The sequence below is a fragment of the Halichondria panicea genome, chromosome 5 (genome assembly GCF_963675165.1).
Source record: "Halichondria panicea chromosome 5, odHalPani1.1, whole genome shotgun sequence".
Taxonomy (NCBI): Eukaryota; Metazoa; Porifera; class Demospongiae; order Suberitida; family Halichondriidae; genus Halichondria; species Halichondria panicea.
This window is the reverse complement of record NC_087381.1, coordinates 2,610,942-2,629,811: the sequence shown is the minus strand read 5'-3', so window position 1 is coordinate 2,629,811 and position 18,870 is coordinate 2,610,942. Positions and strand designations below refer to the sequence as shown.

Below are 18,870 nucleotides of genomic sequence, written 5' to 3'. Positions count from 1 at the left end.
AACGACAGCTAGAATAAAATAACTGGCAGTAAATCAAGTTCCTGAATTTAAGCTTTTGTTTATAATAAGCAAAACATTTTTAGCAGTATCATATTGGTCTGCACAAAAAACACACCTAAACAAATAACCTTTGCATAATTATATCTGGTAAAGGGTCACCTTGAAACGACAATTAGCACTGAATGTACAGTAGCACACACACAACGCACCTTCTCCCTACTTCCTTCCATCCCTCTTCCCTCCTCCCCTTACGAGGGCTGCTAGTGGGTGTGGTCATCCCCTGAGGTTTCAACGCTGTAGTACGAGTCTTCCTATTGGTCGACCTGGCACCCAAGCTCTGATCACTCAGCTCTCTCTTGGGGGGCAGAATCGAGACTGGCCGTTCCATATTTTTGAGAGATGGAGATTTACTGAGAATAACTCGATTTTCAGTCTCCTTTGAAATGTCTTGAATACGGAGTGGTTTGTTGGTTTCGATTGTTTTATTCTGCCCTCCTGACTTCTTGTTGTTTCCTGGATCACTGGAGACGCTCGTATTTCTCTTGTTTTGCCGATAGGAGGTGTCAGTTGTGTCTGGTTTAGACGGAGGTGTGATTTGGGTGTCCTGGAGAGGCAGTCTGCTGTTCTGAGATGGCACCACCGGCTCAGGGAGATCCTCTTCTACAAAATCATCAGGTTCACCTATTGGAGGGAGTAAGGGATTATTGTAGGTACGTACTATCAGGATTGCATTTATCAGTAAATCTTTTGGCACTTTTTTTTCACATTTTCAAGCTACATGTACAAATGTACATGAACATGATATTGTGTCAGTGTAAGAGGATATTGAGAAGAGAATCACCAGGGGAAATTCCCTTACCTGGCTCGTTCTCCTGAGGGGAATCCCCACTCCCACCATCATCACATTTGTCATCAGATGTATCCTTCTGAGCCCTGTAGACCAAGTGACAAAATGTCAAGCCCAATATACAGCACATAATACAGACTGCACACGGTACATGTACTTTATAAAATGCAGCTGAAGTGTATAAACTTCACTTATGGAAAAGAAATGATAAAGTATAAGGGTCTGCTCACTTGATTGCAGCCTGTTTCTTTTCCTTCTGCCTCTTCTTCTTAGCCCTCTTGCGAGCAGCTGCAGCCTTCCGATCCTCCTCGTGTTTCTGTGTGGAAAGCATAAAAAGCATGAAGCTCTGAGATCAGCAGACAATATAAAATCTTCACTGGTTTACAGTGCTTAGCATACATGTAAAATTATGCACATTATCAAACTAAGAGAACTACAGTACATAAACCCTTAGAGAGGTACAGTACACACAAATCAGTATACCTTCTCCTGGTCAATTTCCATTAGTAGACTGGTGGCATTTTTGTTAGCCTCTGCCGCCTGTCTCTCCTTGGCATCGATGATGACCTCCATGCAACGCTGACACTTCTTGAGCAGATCCTATGGGTGAGGGAGCAAGTAATACACTACAGTGTACAAGTGTGTAATGCAGCTGGTGTAATGCATGCCCTCTTCTCTTTTTACGCCCTTGGTACCATCTATTACACTACACATACATGACGATTGTACTGTACTGCACATCAGATTACTATACTGTACTAATAATTAATTTTCTAGCAGCAACCTAACAATAAATATACCAAGACTAGAATAAGATTCTCAAGTACAAGTACATGTATGAGCAATGCCAGTGATTGTATATACGTACCTTGTCAGTGATGTTAGAGATGAATCTGGTGAGCTCAGAATCAGAGGGGAACTGAGTCACATGCTCCACCAGGTACTTGACCACCTTCAGGTGACCCTACAAACATGAGGAGAAACACACAATCACACACAGGCAAAGTTGCAAGTGCTACACTGTACTTCAGATACTCTAAATGTAGAGCTGGAATGCGAAAAGCACACATTCAGAATGTGCAAGAGAGAGGGACAAAAAAAGTACTACATGTAACTGCACACAATGTACACTGTACAAGCAAAACAAAAACTGTGGAAAAGTAGGATCGACTTTGACACTAAACAGGACGCAAACAAGGCGTAGGTTGGTGGTGGCTGTTTAACGATAAATTTTGGCTACATATATACTCCTAAAGCTTACCCGTTTGAAAGCAATCATAAGGCTGGTGATCTTTCTGTTGTCCTGACTGTCCACATCTGCCCCGTACTGAACCAGTAGGCGAACCACATCAAGATGACCACCTACAGTGACAGAATAGTCAACATGAGAGGCAGCTGGGGAACTACATGTACACACATACATGTGGTATAGCTACATGTACAGTATGAATATCACAGGTCTAACGCTAAACATTTATTAACTGCGCACACAGGCCCCACACACACGTGCATGTATCACAGTACAAACACACTCGTACCATTGCAAGTGAGCCACAGAGGGGAGTTTCCCTTCTTGTTCTTGACATCTACGAAAGACCCGTGTCTCAAAATGAGCTCCACAAACTTGAAGTGACCTTTGTCAGCAGAAATAGTCAGAGCCGTATCCTTAGAGCTAGGCACTGGGGAGGCATTCACATCTGCACCCTTTGAGATTAGGACTTTGCCGACCTCGTGATATCCCCCAGAGGCTGCCTCCATGAGAGGGGTGAGACCAGTCTTAGCTCGATGCTCAACGTTGGCTTGTCGTTCAACTAGCAGAGTGACCACCTCGTGACGGCCTTGGAAACAGGCGAGCGTTAGAGCTGTGTTACGATTGGTCTCAATCTGAGGAGGGAGTATAATAGTACTATTCATAATTGGGGGAAAATACTCTGAAAATATCACCAGTACTGCTGATGCTCACATACTGAAAAATGTATATTGTACAGTGCAGGCATTAAAGGATAAATACACATTCCTAGTCAGACAATATTTTAACACAATATATCCTGCGTACACTGTACATGTACATGTACATGTAGTGTACAATGGTCAATAGAAATCCTTCTCACCTACATGTAGCTTACCAAATGCAAACCTTACTGGAGAAAACATAAGTCAACCAGTAGTAAGACCCCGTGGTGAGACAACCCTTGTCCAGATTGTAAGATAGGCAAATGTTTAGTTAACACTCTTTACCTAATCAGCTTCATAGTATTACAAGACACTAAGCATGCTACAGGGACCACTGTGCTCACCTGAGCGTTGATATCACTGCCCATATCCAGTAGCAGCTTGACAGTGGAGGTGTGGCCATTCATAGCAGCCAGCATCAGAGGAGAGATGCCCAGCTTACTACCAGTCCTGGGGGAGCATCACACAACAGTTAGCAAAGGGGACAAGCTTCAGATGAAGGCTCAACAATTGAGCTAAAAAGTAAGCCTTCAATTGAGCTATATGTACATGTATTAATCACACAGCCAATAGTATGAGCAATTAAGCCCTTAAAAGTTACTGCAAGAATACATGTAGTAACTTCAGGTACCGTAATCGTTCTAATTATAGAACCAGTAAAAAATAATTATTTTTCTAGAAACAATGTACAAAAAAAATTGATTTTATATGGTAGTATAATTATGGGCGTTATAAAAGAGGGCGTCCTCACCGAGGCTGATTCTATAATTAGAACGCTTACGGTAATGCACAATATAAATCACCTTGAGTTGATGTCTGCTCCAGCACGTAGCAGCAGTTTGATGATGTTGACATAGCCTCCCGAGGCTGCCAGGGAGAGAGGGGTGTAGTCTGAGACATTGCGGTGCTCAAAGTTGGCCCCCTTGGCCAATAACAGCTCCACAACCTGTCAGTGGAAGTTTTAATCCATGTACATTTTGATCCATGTACAATGTATGTACAATACTGTAGAACACTACAAACTCGCTGTTTCTTTTTGACATTCATTGGATGCTGAAGCTAATGCACTATCAACAGTGACTACCTAAACGAGGGTACTTCTCATGCATTTTAGCTCATCACAGAAATTTAACCAAAGCACACAGAGCTAAAAATACAACTTTCTTATTAAAAGTGGATGCTCCAAATTCAAGCCATGTATACTGGCTTTCAACGCTGGCGAAGAAAACTAATGTACATGTACACTCTCTTATAATTATTTGTGACACATACATTACCTCCTGCCTTCCCCCAGTACAGGCCAGTGATAGAGCAGTGTCCTTGGTACGATCAGACTGGGCCTCAATATTGGCACTGTGGTCGAGTAGTATTGCCACAGTGAGTGCATGACCAGCACTGGCAGCTAGGATAAGAGATGTACAGCCCTTCTTGTCCCGATGCTCTATGTTGGCCCCGTGAGCCAGCAGTAGCTCTACCAGCTCATCATGACCACCTGCATGGGGCACATGTAGTCAGTCAGTGGCTGTGCATGGCTGTGTGTTCAATGACATGAAACTTTAGGATGTGTTGATTTGGTAAAGGTGTTTTTAAACCTCAAAAATAAAGTCGCATACTGTACATTGTAGTTGGTCTGCAATTCAATGCATTACAACATGTACATACATTTACATATAACTGGCTATCATTGGGTGTTAGGTAAAGGGTCATTACACCTACATGTACATTTGTACATACCATTGCAACAACAAGCTGCAATACATGTACATGTATAGTAAGAGAACTACACGAAGGTACACTATCTTTAAGATACACAATGTACCTGCTGCAGCGAGTGTGAGTGCAGTGTCATGATTGGACTCTGTCTCCTGCTCAATGTCTATGGCAGGGTCAAAGGTGCCCGGTGGCAGAACACTGAGGTCGGGCACAATATAGCTCGTGTCTGCAATAAAGGTCTTTATGAGTACATGCGGCTAAGGTTGTACATACAGTATACATAATAGGAACATGTGTTCCTGCACTTGATTAGAGATGCCAAATTAAGAGCGTAAAGGTAGACTACCAAGGACAGTGTACACACAGGTACAGAATGCTTGTGACACAGTGGACTAGTTATAGTGGCTGTAATACAGAGGTGCATGGTCTGCCAACACATATCCAAACAATGCTAATTGCACTTTTATGCGACTGTATAGAGAGAGGGTAACTACATGTATAAGAGCACATATTTAAGTTTTACCCGACTCATCACCATCCAAGCCATCGTCATCTTCGTCATTTCCTGCCTCCTCGTCTGAGGTAGGATAGGCACATGTCTCATTGTCGAGAGACTCCTCGTAACCAGAGCCATCGTAGCCAGATAGCTGTGTGTGTGCAAATGTGTGTGTGACAATAATTACAGTGGAACCTCCCATAACGGCCCACCCACTAGAGGACAACCTCTCTATAAAGGACACTAGCTATGACACGGATTGATAATTATATGTATTGTAAGTACACAAAAGCAACCTCCAACGAGCGAACCTTCTTGATTCCGGACAGCAGACAAGCTTTGTGCTCCCAACTGACTAAATCCAGAGGAGGGAGGACACGACTAACCTTAGCTAATAATTAGCTAATTATTACGACCTTTTAATGAAATTCTTTGAACGATTCGTCTTTTCTCTCTTTATAACCTCTACATATTGGGACACACAGAACAGTACTGTAGTATGAGTGACAGGCAATTCTTGCAGGCACAGAGCAAACTACAAAAATAAAGGAGTGCTAGAAGCTGAGACTAACAGTCTTATTGATGTTCTTCATGTTGGAGACGCTCTGAACTATAATACAATTCCATGTTGCAGCTTTATCACAGAGACAGGAGTATACCTGGGAAGCACCCCAGGCTGGGGTGCTTCTCACAAGGATCTTGGAGACAGGAGTGCTCCTAATAAGGATCCTGGAGACAGGATCAAGAGTGCTTCAAGATTAGAGTGCCTCTCACAGAGATCTTAGAGATAGGAGTACTTGAGGTGCTTCTTACAGGGGTCCTATTACCCTCAGGTCCTGACAACTTGGCCATAGGGGTACCTCCAGTAGGAGAACTTCTACGATATACGCTTACTTTGCTCTAGCTCCATGACATATCCATGAGCTCTTGTGTCCAATATGTAGAGGTTATAAGAAGAAAAAGATGAATCGTTCAAAGAAAAGGTCGCGATAATTAGCTAATTATTAGCTAAGGTTAATCGTGTCCTCCCTCCTCTGGACTAAATCTGTGTAAAACTGCCTCTTATTACGGAAAAACAGGAGACCACACCCACCTCCACACCCACCTTTTATGTCTAATAAGATTATGGTAGAGGTCGTTTGTAATGTTATTGCCAATCATACTAGTTCTTTAGCTTCTTGAATTAGAAATCGGGTCCATGCAGATGTTACATAATATATTACTTATATACAGTAGATACATGATATGACTATTTGAATGAATTGCCCACAAGAGGACTACCTCTGGAAAGAGGACAAAAGCCCTGCTCCCAAACAGTCCTTTATGGAGGTTCCACTGTAGTAACATGTACACCTTCTATTAGAAATAAAACCAATGATTGTCCATAAACATTATAAATTGCCAACACCAAAATTAATGTACCAACATTACATTGATCATTAATTCATACTACTAGTCTCACAGCTCCTAGGGCTATCTACTAAGACCATGCACAGACTAACTAACCAACTAACTGATCTACAGGCAATTCTCTTTGAGTTCAAAAGTCAATTTCCATGATTCTAATAATCCTGGTCCTCGTCTCCCTCCATGAGCTCTGGGACTCCACATAGCTGTTGTACAGCCTCGAGGTGTGCACAAATGGACGGTTGCGAGTCAGACACAAACATCTCGAGGGCAGAGTTGATACCCTTATATTCAAGAATCGTGTTTCTTAAACCAGCATAATTCTTGCAATGACCTTGAACAGTGACTGGCTCCTCTGGTACTTCCTCCACATAACCAGAGCAAATATCGTACACAAAAGTGGAATAAGTGCAAATCTGTACTTTCAGTTGGTCTTTTTCTTTCTCCAGCCCTCTCCTAACTGATTTACAGTTTTTCGTTGGAGGAGGTTTCGGTTTCGGTTTCCACCATGCTGTGCGAGCTACGGCACCGATTTCCTCCTGTTCATCAGCTTGTTCTTGACGGGCATTTTCCAGGAGGGATAGAAGCCTCTCTTGACTGCTATAGGGGGAAGCATACACTGCACTCAATGTGGCCACCAGTAGGGCTGAGATAAGAATCAATTTGTTCATCTTTGACAGTCGAGAGTGATCGATTCAGAAGGTTCTCTTGTAGTGTTGTAGGAGAAAGGTTGTGACTCTAAGGCACACAGGCCATGCTATTTATACTCTGAGCATCTGTGTACGAAACACATACTTTTCTAAATTCTCGTGAACTATACGTGATACTGACTAGGATCCTATTTTGTATTTTGCTCAATGAAAGGAAGCCTTTCTGTACATGTATTCAGAAAAGAAAAGCTACAATATAAAAACAGTAAGGTGCCTGATTCGATGACAAAATGCTTTCTCGATAAAAATAAACAGAGAGTATTTCAAGAATTCTGAGAAAACTATAATATTCCTTAACTTTGAAAGTAAAAGATGTGAGTGAGCTTAGGTACAGGAAGCAAGAGTAGCTAACCTTCCATAGATACATCTTTAAGTATAAAACAGTCAATTCGATATGAGACAACACTTTTCCAGTATAGGAAAAGACAGTACTAATCCAGAATATTCTTTGAACACCTTTGTAAAGCAAATCCATGTACAGTAAACATACAGCGAACACTGTACATGACATGGTTTGTATACTGACATTGCAAAATAATGGTTGTAATCATCATTACCCTCCTGCATAGGCAACAAATAGCCACCCTGGCTTGATAGAGGGAAAGGTGCAAAGGAAGGTTTCAACATAATTCCAGAAGGCTACAACAGACTTACTGAAAACATATATATACAGTGGAACCTCCTACAATCTCTCTATAAAGGGCTATGGCACGGATTGAAATCAATATCAAGTACACAGAAACAACCTCCCACAAGCGGACCTTCTTGATTCCGGACAGAGGACAAGCTTCGTACTCCCAACTGACTAAATTCGTACACAAAACTGCCTCTTATTACGAACAACAGGAAACAACACCCACATGTTATGTCTAATACATGTATGGTAGAGGTCGTTTGTAATGTACTGCATTCTGTATGCATATCTTTGATTTAGAAAATTCCTTAGCTTCTTGAACAAGAAATAGGATCATATACACGTGTATATACATGTACATGTAGAAGTCTTTGATACTTTGATACAGTAGCGGTTAATATAAGTACCCGTTCCGTTTACGTAGTATGTCCGTAACATTTCCGTTTTGACACCGTATTAAAAGCGTTGAATTTACCGTACCATTGCACATTGCAAGTACGTTTTGCAGAAAAGTTTTAGAAAACAAACGAAGAGACAATCCTAGTCATCTCAAGTATTGTAGCTAGACTAGTTACTTACCTATGCTATGGCTATGTCTAGCTGTAAGCTTAGCTTTAGATCTACAACGAAGACATAAAACGAACCATGCACAGGTTCTTGAACTTTCTCAGGATGTCTGCAGTGTATATGAGTTCTATCTCCGTTCTACAAGGTTAGAAAATGCTAGCTACATGTATAATATCTAACAGCTGCAAAAGTTCTAGCTAGCTAGCTGCATGCAGAGCTGCATGGGTGGGGCGGAAGGTAAATTTTAACAACGGTTGATTCTAAAAAAAAAACACAACGGTACGTAGCGTATCTTGAGCGTACTTTTAGCGTTTATTTTGAAACGTACCAGCGTACTACAGACGAACTACGTAAGCGAAACGAGTACTTTATAAAAAATTATTGGCTGCTACTGTACATGGCTATACATAATACATGTGTAATTTGAACCTCCCCCACCAGAGGACAAAAGCTCTGTTCCCAAACTGTCCTTTATTCGGACGTTACACTGTAGTAACATAGAAATGAAACTAATAATTATCCACAAATCATCAAATGCCAACACCAAAATTAATGTACATTGATCATTAATTCGTCTCACAGCTCCTAGGGCTATCTACTAAGACCATGCACAGACTAACTAACCAACTAACTGATCTACAGGCAATTCTCTTTGAGTTCAAAAGTCAATTTCCATGATTCTAATAATCCTGGTCCTCGTCTCCCTCCACGGGCTCTGGGACTCCACATAGCTGTTGTACAGTCTCGAGGTATGCACAAATGGACGGTTGCGAGTCAGACACAAACATCTCGAGGGCAGAGTTGATATCCTTATGTCCACGAATCGTGTCTCTTAAACTAGCAAGCCCCTTGCAACGACGACGTTGAACAGTGACTGGCTCCTCTGGTACTTCCTCCACATAACCAGAGCAAATATGGTACACAAAAGTGGAATGAGTACAAATCTGTACTTTCAGTTGGTCTTTTTCTTTCTCCAGCCTTATCCTAACTGATTTACAGTCCTTTTCCTTTGGAGTAGTTTTATTTCCCCACCATGCTGTGCGAGCTAGAGCACCGATTTCCTCCTGTTTATCAGCTTGTTCTTGACGGGCATTTTCCAAGAGGGATAGAAGCCTCTCTTGACTGCTATAGGGCGAAGCATACACTGCACTCAATGTGGCCACCAGTAGGGCTGAGATAAGAATCAATTTGTTCATCTTTGACAGTCGAGAGTGATCGATTCAGAAAGTTTTCTTTTGTAGTGTTGTAAGGAGAAAGGTTGACTGACTCTAAGACACACAAGGCCATGCTATTTATACTCTGAGCCTCTGTGTACGAAACACACTTTTCTAAATTCTCACGAACTATACGTGATACTGACTAGGATCCTATTTTGACCAACAATGAAAGGAAGCTTTCCAACATAATAACCTGTACTTTATATTCAGAAAAGAAAAGCTGCCTGATTCGATGACAAAATGGTTTCTAACAGACAGTACATGTATTTCAAGAATTCTGAGAAGACTAATATTCCTTAAACTTTGAAAGTAAAAGATGTGAGAGAGCCGAGATACGGGAAGCAAGAGTAGCTAACCTTCAATCGATACATTAAGTATAAAACAGTCAATTCGATATGAGACAACACTTTCAAGGATAGGCACAGACAGTACTAATCTACATGTACGTAGAATATTCTTTGAACAACTTCATAAAGCAAATTCATGTACAGTAAATATACAACGAGCATTGATATAAAACTTACATACTACACTTTCATAATTAAGGTCATTACCCTCCTGCATAGGCAACAAATAGCCACCCTGGCTTGATAGAGGGAAAGGTGCATAAGATCCTATTATGCTCATCGTGAAAGGAAGGTTTCAACATAGTTCCAGAAGGCTACAACAGGCTTCCAGTTTTAATTGAAAGCTATAAAGCAAACTGTATAGTATACTTTATTGACGGGATCCAAGATAATCTAAATTCCTTTAATACACTATCATACAGTATACTATGCTCCAATTAGTACGAGACTTGTCACATTGGAGGTTTAAAGAAGGAGTAGATGCAGCAATACTCTCATTTCAATGGCTCTATTTAAATTTTACAGAGGCAACACTCGCATATTTCAAAATCACATGACATACGATATTCATTTCATTGGGTTAAAAATCACATGACATAGCATTTCATTGGCTCTGGCCACATTCTGCTAGAGCACACGAAAATGCTGCAAGAGCCCCCAGACCTAATCCTAGCTCTACTTGATCTTTCCCCTGAGCTGATTAGATCTGGCCCCGAGACTATAACCATATACATGTAGCGTGTATTTTCGACAACTATACATGTAACATGTGTACATGTAAATTGGTATTTTGTTAGTTTTGCCGAGAGCATCTTTATGATAAAATATTGAACACCCGTGTCTTATAAACTTTCGTGCCTTGAAAATTACTCACTACAACGATACAGCACATGTATCAAAATACTGTAACATGACTTGCTCGTGAAAACACTCTATTGCAATTTAGCTTAGATGTTGTATATCAGTTGAATAAACTTTAAAGAAAGTATCTTTAGCTATATTAATAGGAAGATTCTTACTTGGCTGCCTGCTCAGGCTTAAAACTTTAGGGCACCTACGTATACATATGGCCTTGAGAGAAGTACACAGGTACAACATTCACACAGTCACTGCAAGATAAATACAGTACGTAACAAAGACTCGGGTGTTCAACTAGGGCAAACTTGTCAACATAACTGATCATCAATTCATACAGTACATACATGTACAGTGTTAGTCTCAGAGCTCTATCCTACGGCTATCTACATGTACATGCAAAACTACCAACTACTGATTTACTACAGATCTACAAGCAATTCTCATTAATAAATGTTCCATGATTCTAGTAACTATAATCCTCATCCTCTTACACAGGCTCTGGGACTCCACACAGCTGTTGTATAGCCTCATGGTACACACAAAGGGTTGGTTCTGCGTCATTTACAAACATATTAAGAGCAGCTTCCATAATTTCTCCCTCACGAATCTTTTGTTTCAGATTACAATGCTTCTTGCAACGACCTTGAACCATGACTGGCTCCTCTGGTACTTCTTCTGGGGCTTCTTCCACATCATCAGAGCAAATATTGTACACAAGAGTGGCATGAGCGCAAATACGCTCAATTTGCTGCCTTCTTATTTTCTTAAGCTGCTTTTTTCCCTTGTTTTTCAGAACTATGCGAGCGATTTCGTCCTGTTCATCAGCTTGCTCTTGACGGGCATTTTCCAAGAGGGATAGAAGCCTCTCTTGACTGCTATAGGGGGAAGCATACACTGCACTCAATGTGGCCACCAGTAGGGCTGAGATAAGAATCAATTTGTTCATCTTTGACAGTCGAGAGTGATCGATTCAGAAGGTTCTCTTGTAGTGTTGTAAGGAGAAAGGTTGACTGACTCTAAGGCACACAGGCCATGCTATTTATACTCTGAGCCTCTGTGTACGAAACACAGTTTTCTAAATTCTCACAAACTATATGTGATACTGACTAGGATCCTATTTTGACCAACAATGAAAGGAAGCTTTCCAACCTGTACTTCATTCAGAAAAAAGGCTATACATAAAAACATACATATACAGTGTAAGCTACCTGCTTTGATGAAAATAACTATTCCAGAGGAAAATAATCAAGAATTTTGAGAAGACTAATATTCCTTAAACCTTGAAAGTAAAAGATGTGAGTGAGCCGAGATACAGGAAGCAAGAGTAGCTAACCTTCCATAGAAATACATGTACATCTTTATTATAAGTATAAAACAGTCAATTCGATATGCTACAACACTTCCCAGGATAGGAATATACAGTACTAAACAGATCATATTCTTTGAACGAGCAAATTACACAAGTTTAGACAATAAACACTGTACATGCATGTATGGGGTTGCATATACATGTGTAGATTGTTGGGTCTTGTACACCAACATAAACGAATGTTGCAAGCTCCCGCTGTGCTACTACACATTTACAGTACATGTATGATATCCTTGTCTAGATGGAGGTACATGTACACTACCTACATGAGTAACAAACACACAGACTCACGTGTTCAGCTGGGATGAAGTTGTCAGGAGGTGGAATATCATCCATGGAGAAGTTGCTATCCAGGAGCAGTGATGACGATGGCTGTTGACCTGACTTGACTCCGAGTGGTTCCTCCACATCACCTCGACCCACAGACGCTGCTATCAAATGCATCCGATCAGACAGCTGCTTCATGGTCTGAAAATAACTAGAAGGATAGATTGGTTGCTGTGTGTCAGTCAGACTCCCCTCATCGAGTTGCCGCGAGAGAAAATCAGTAGCTGAAGGATCGAAATTTGCCAAACTTGGCAGTAGTGAAGCGATATCTGCACTCGAAAGCAGGGCAGGTGTGTCTAATCCAGCCATGGGTATAGGACCACCTTCCATCATGTGTGGTAGAGCATCAAGCCCATTTGAGAGCAAGGGAGGGGTTTCCCCTAAAGCAGGGTCAGAGGTCGCGCCCAGTTGAGTGTGTGTGGCTAGTGCAGCCAAGTATCGGCTTTCCAGTGAGTTAGGGTCTTGTAACGAACCCGCTAGAGCCTCGAGGGTGGGAATGATTCGACTCAGATTAACATTGGCAAGTGAATGTTGTTCGTCAACAGAGCTTGGTGCTATTGGGTCCCCTCTGCCTGGCCCTGTACCACTTGGGATAGGTAAAGAACTGAAGTTACCGGCTGAGAAAACACTATCTGCGTTATCAAAACCAACGGGCATTATGGAGGTTGGTGGTTTTTGCGAGCCAGGTTCCAAGATTTTTCTCTGTTTCCAATACTCTTCGATGATTGTATCAGCAGTGGGGTGCTCATTGATGACATCACTTCCTGTCATGTGACAACCAGGTGGGTGTGTCACTTGTGACGGAGGCGGTAGATGACTGAGGAGCTGAGTGGGTAAGCCTTGGATTAACGGTGGTTGTGATATTGGCAAATCGACACTTGATCCTCGTTCAGGTACAGGCACAGGAGGTGTGCTAGGTTTTGAAACACTTTTAGAAACACCTGTATTCGGTAGAGAGGTTGCTTGCTGTCGTACAGAAGACTCGGGTTCGGCCATTTTCAATCGCTTGACGCCCAGACCAGCATTCCCGCTGTCCCTGGCTAGACTCTTGATCCCACTCTTGGGTACCACCTGGAGACAGAGACAAGACTGTGGTCACAGTAGTATGCTTATGGCAAGGAGCACACAGAAATGCATAATACAGCACACACAAAACCATCTACATGCACATACACCGTCAGAAATGACAAAGAACACATACAGTGTGCAATCAATGTACCACAGATACATACATGTATATATGTACAAGACTTCTCATCTACATGTACATGTATAAAGCAGATCAACACAATTTAATGCACACTACCAAATTTCCCTACCTGATCTTTAGTGGCTGGCCGGTTGACTTCAGCCTTTCTTATCAGCCCCTTCCTCTCGCCAGGCCCATACTCTCGACTGGTGGAGGTGACCTGTGGTGCTGGCTCAGGGGACGGTAGTTTACGAGGCATGTGCCGAGGTTGTCTCAGCAGGAGGTTGGCTACGTTGGCATGGCCACCACGAGATGCCTCTATGAGCATCGTAGAGTTGTCCTGGAGGGGACAAAAATAATGATTGCATGTACTTGTACATTAGAACTATTGAAGGTAAACGCTATTTGGAGAAGAAAACTCAGTACATGCATATGACATACTGTAGCCTACAGTGAGGTTGCATCACTGGCACTGTAATTGGTAATTACAGTGCTAATTTTGGGGGCAAGTCTACATGTACATGTATGTACAAAAAATGCTTGGTGCTACTGAACATGGCCAACGTATTCAAGTTAGAGTGGTGCTGTAATTACATGAATTACCATACAGTACAGATAATTTATGGTAAAGGTTTTCATACACACACATTTTGTACATGAAAACAAATACTGTACATGTACTACATCTACTTACTCTGAGCATGTGTGAAGGGAGAGCCCCTTTAATCAAGAGGTACTGCACCACGCTGATATGCCCGCCTGCACTGGCCAGGGAGAGCACAGTGTGGTCATTGTTGGATGTGTGGCGATTGACTTCTGCTCCCTTTGAGACCAGGAACTGCACTGTCTGGAGGTGACCAGCCCGAGCTGCCTTCATGAGTGGAGTACGCCCACCCTCACTCTCATGCTCCTGTGGGGGGAGACAAGTTCAATGCAGTGAGGTCTCTATACAGAGATAATTATTAATAAGGTACATACAGTGTACGGTACACATTGTATAATTGGAGGCAAAGCATGTACTGTTTAATACCAGTAGTCACCCTGTGTAACAGCCAGGTTAACGACCCTACTAACGCATATACATGTGTGTACACACGTGTTAATAGGCCACCTTTTTATTACAATCTGAATGTCATTGTGGACTCAAAATACAGCTGATATAGATTATGTACACACTAAACAACATACAAATTAACCAGGACAACCTTCCTCCATTGGTCTAAAGGTGACAGCATCTTGTACACATACACACAGTCCACAAACACAATCATGACAATCGACAAACAAAGTTAGGACACCATTGTGGACTCACACACAATGTAAGCAGAACAAGTACATGTACATGTACACCTACACCTACAGGACACCTCTCAAAACACACTAATACTCAAAGCTACATTGTAGACAACACTCACCAATTCAGCACCGCACTGGAGTAGGATGTCAGCAATGTGTGTGTGTCCATTGGCACAGGCGTAGGTGAGGGCAGTGTCCCCAGTGTTGGTCTCAGCATTGATGAGGGCACCCTTATCCACGAGGAACTTGACAATGTTCACATGGCCCTCTTGAGAGGCCTCCATTAAAGGAGTGGACGCTCCCAGCTCTATGTCAGCTCCTAGAAGGGGGGAGGATTGAAAACTTGATGTAATCATGATTCATTGAAGTACACACCATTATATTGTATGTTGGAGGTCGAAAAAGCCATACAGTACATAGCACACGAGACATAATATAGTCAAGGTTTACTTTCAACAAACGAAACAATAATTATCAAGACACATACAGTAGTTAGCAGTAAGCTACACTGTGCGTACAGTAGTTAGCAGTAAGCTACACTGTGCATACAGTAGTTAGCAGTAAGCTACACTGTGCATACAGTAGTTAGCAGTAAGCTACACTGTGCATACAGTATGTGAAAACAGAAAGGACTGTCACAGACTATACACAAGAACAGTAATACAGCAACGAGCCTAAACACAAGTGCAGTGTACATTGCAGTACTAAAAAACACAATATTGTTTAAAAACATACTGTAACCGGCCTACCACAACATGGGCATTAACACGACAGTATACATACAGGAAGACAGATACACATGTATAGATGTACATGTATGTACTATTAGTCCATACTCACCATGCTCGATGAGGTATTGTGCCACCTCTATGAAGCCCCCACATGCTGCCAGAGTGAGAGCTGTCTCCTGAGTCTCCTCAGTCTGGGCATTGACATTGGCCCCGTGCTCCACTAGTAGCTGTACCACGTCCTCATGACCCTCACGAGCTGCCTCCATTAGCGGAGTGTAACTGTACAGAGAGAAGGGGTAGTAACTCAAGGCATGCCCACCCACACACTATGATTACAGACAGAACTCTGATTAGGTGTATGCTAACTGCATGCCTGAGTGATGGATTTAGCTAACGAAGCAGTTCATTATGCTGTACGTACAGTATGAAATACGGAAAAATATAAAACTACATACTGGAAGGCATAAAGTTATAGCATACTCAATCGGGAAATCACCAAGGCTACGAGAACATGTCACAAGAACATTTCTCCGCCTACCATATCAGTTTACTATCACTCACAATAACAATGCAGAGCAAACAAATCTAGTTCATTCTGCAACAACCTTACACCTCAGTCATGCACCCATCACCAAGGGCCTTAATAACAGCATTGTAGAACTATACAGCAGTGTAGTGCTCACCCTTCATCGTTGACCTCCTCCAGATCAGCGCCCCTTGATATAAGCAATGCAGCCAGCTCATAATGGCCGCCACAAGCAGCCAGGGTGAGGGGAGACTCAAAACTGTCCACTGGCATGTTGACCTGCACAGGGAGGGACGGGGATTATGGGATAGTGACTATACAGAGGACAATGTGTTCTATCTTATCAATAAGATAGGGTATTGTAGCTTATAGAAGTGTGAAGATTGTGGTGTTCATAGAGTAGTGAATGGCACAATTACTAGACAGTTCTTATCATCTATAGACAGGAGTACATGAGGAGATGTCTTCATGTGCTCCTGTCTATAGCAGTAAGCAAAACCTGGCCCCACACGAAGGATACATGTAGTGGTGTCAGTAGGTGGTGAAATGCGTACTACATGCATGTACGACGACCAAGTTTGTTGGAACAAGGTGGGGAGAGGGGTGGGGTCATGTACTATAAATGTACAGCAAGGATGCATATTGTGCAGCTTAGTAATATTGTGTGTTTCTACCTGTGCTCCGTGATCTAGCAGGAGTCTGGCCACATCGACATGGCCGTCCATGGAAGCCTCCATGAGTGCGGTGTGCATCTCATCAGTCTTGTGCTCCTGGTCAGCTCCTAGAGGGGTGGGGAGAGAGGTGGGGTCATGTACTATAAATGTACAGCAAGGAACAAATCAATTGCATAATTGTATTACTGTAACAGTGTACTTATTGTATCACTATAGAACTATCTACCTACAAGTACATCTGTTCAAGCATAACCAAGCCTACAAGCCTACAAACAAGCCAATTAAAGAGCCACTATTAGTTAGGGCTAGGAATAGTAGCTTTGGGGAATGCCTATGCTTCGATCAGTTACAGCAATACTGATATACATGTACAGTACATGTAGCTAAAGTACAGACTGTATGTCACATTGTACAAATCAGTCTCCATTAGTGGCCCCTCTTTATACATGCATACATGTATGAAGGGAGCATAATTATACATGTACTAGTGTGTATTTGATCAAGCTAACACAATCAAGACCTAGCTCTCACCAGCACTGAGCAGGAACTTGACCATCTCTAGGTGGCCTTTGTAGCAGGCCAGGGTGAGGGCACTCTCTTTGAACTCGTTGGAATGAGTATTGATGTTGGCTCCATGATCTAATAACTGCTTGGCAACTCCTGTAAGCATGTGTGTGTTTGAGTGGATAATGATTTATTTACCTAATATTGACATATACGTGATAAACAGGAAATCCAGCAATGACCACACAGTACTGACGAAGGGAATTAAGGTTTTCCTGTAGCTAGCTGTGAGCTCTTGTTTACATGTACAGTGTGTATTCATGCCAGTCAATCAATGCTCTAAATCTACAGTACATGTACACATACGTACATACAGTGCAGGGCAACCTCATCATGAATTCAAAAGTCACATGGTACCCACTGGCAGTGGTGTTAAGCACATGTATGGGTACAATAGACTCAGTAATTAATATTTACCACGGTGACAATACATGACAATGCAAGCAGTATAATAGTGCAGTTCAGCATAAACTTCCAAAATTGTATCTGCACCCCCAAAGGATGCATTTCTAAAAAAACTACATAGAAATGCTTCTCATTGATTACTTATACAATATTATATATACAAGCACTTACCGACATGCCCACAAGATGCAGCCTCCATGAGCGGTGTGTGTCCATTCTCATTCTGATGTTCCACGTCAGCCCCAGCCTCTAGTAGTATCCTCACCACCTCCTCATAGCCTCCACAACAGGCATACGTGAGAGCCGTGTTACCCACACTGGATTTGGCGTTGACATTGGCTCCATGATCGATCAGGAGCTTGACAATATCTGAGTAGCCTCCGGAGGCAGCCTCCATGAGTGGAGTGGAGTCACCTGGAGAGATGGAACATATGGAACAAACGTGGGGGTTAGGGTAGGTAATTTACAGAACAATTTTGTGGTTCAGTAACGAGTGTATCTGACCGTTTCTGTAATGTGCACAACCGTATTAAACCTCTATAGGATTGACCTTTACACCCATGCATGTAGTAACTGTAGTGTTTTACAGAAATAACCTCTGACCCTTGTGCATACAGCAAAACACGGTACACTAGACTACAGGACATGGTACAGTTGCTAGGAATGACAAAGAGAGCACGAAAATGCATGAAAACTGCTCTATAAGGACGCCATGACTAAATTGCATGTGTACAGTAGTACATGTGCCCTCGTTATGTAGTTCTAAGTTCAGAAACGTCTTGGCATCAGTTATGCAAAAACTATTGGAAAGGAAACAACTTCCTCAACACAGTGCACTGACCTTTGACACCTCTATCCTCTACACTGGCTCTCATTCTGAGCAAGACCTCGGCGAGCTCATAGTAGCCAGCAGAGCAGGCCAGAGACAGGAGGCTCTCACCATCCTCTGTGGCATCTTGGATAGTGTGGCCTGGGGGAGTTAAGCAATAGACTGAGCAGTTCAGAAAATTAACCCAGTTGACCATAGTATCACAACTAAT

General features: G+C 42.2%; 1 protein-coding gene across 2 annotated transcripts in view; it reads right to left on the bottom strand.

Annotated features, from left to right (window-relative positions):
- The window catches only part of LOC135335770 (ankyrin repeat and KH domain-containing protein 1-like), a 28,850-nt gene that overhangs the window by 7,720 nt on the left and 2,260 nt on the right, over positions 1-18,870 (bottom strand). For both annotated transcript variants that reach the window (XM_064531317.1, XM_064531319.1), the window contains exons 3-24: positions 18,672-18,800; positions 18,002-18,244; positions 17,393-17,521; positions 16,862-16,968; positions 16,345-16,466; positions 15,771-15,940; positions 15,050-15,249; positions 14,329-14,544; positions 13,765-13,974; positions 12,410-13,516; positions 5,037-5,160; positions 4,620-4,739; positions 4,078-4,292; positions 3,604-3,746; positions 3,145-3,250; positions 2,386-2,731; positions 2,109-2,209; positions 1,716-1,811; positions 1,331-1,447; positions 1,078-1,163; positions 860-933; positions 210-681 (exon numbers count right to left, since the gene is read on the bottom strand). In XM_064531317.1, the coding sequence (XP_064387387.1) occupies positions 210-681; positions 860-933; positions 1,078-1,163; positions 1,331-1,447; positions 1,716-1,811; positions 2,109-2,209; positions 2,386-2,731; positions 3,145-3,250; positions 3,604-3,746; positions 4,078-4,292; positions 4,620-4,739; positions 5,037-5,160; positions 12,410-13,516; positions 13,765-13,974; positions 14,329-14,544; positions 15,050-15,249; positions 15,771-15,940; positions 16,345-16,466; positions 16,862-16,968; positions 17,393-17,521; positions 18,002-18,244; positions 18,672-18,800 (4,633 nt within the window). The remainder of the gene's footprint in view (positions 1-209; positions 682-859; positions 934-1,077; positions 1,164-1,330; positions 1,448-1,715; positions 1,812-2,108; positions 2,210-2,385; positions 2,732-3,144; positions 3,251-3,603; positions 3,747-4,077; positions 4,293-4,619; positions 4,740-5,036; positions 5,161-12,409; positions 13,517-13,764; positions 13,975-14,328; positions 14,545-15,049; positions 15,250-15,770; positions 15,941-16,344; positions 16,467-16,861; positions 16,969-17,392; positions 17,522-18,001; positions 18,245-18,671; positions 18,801-18,870) is intronic.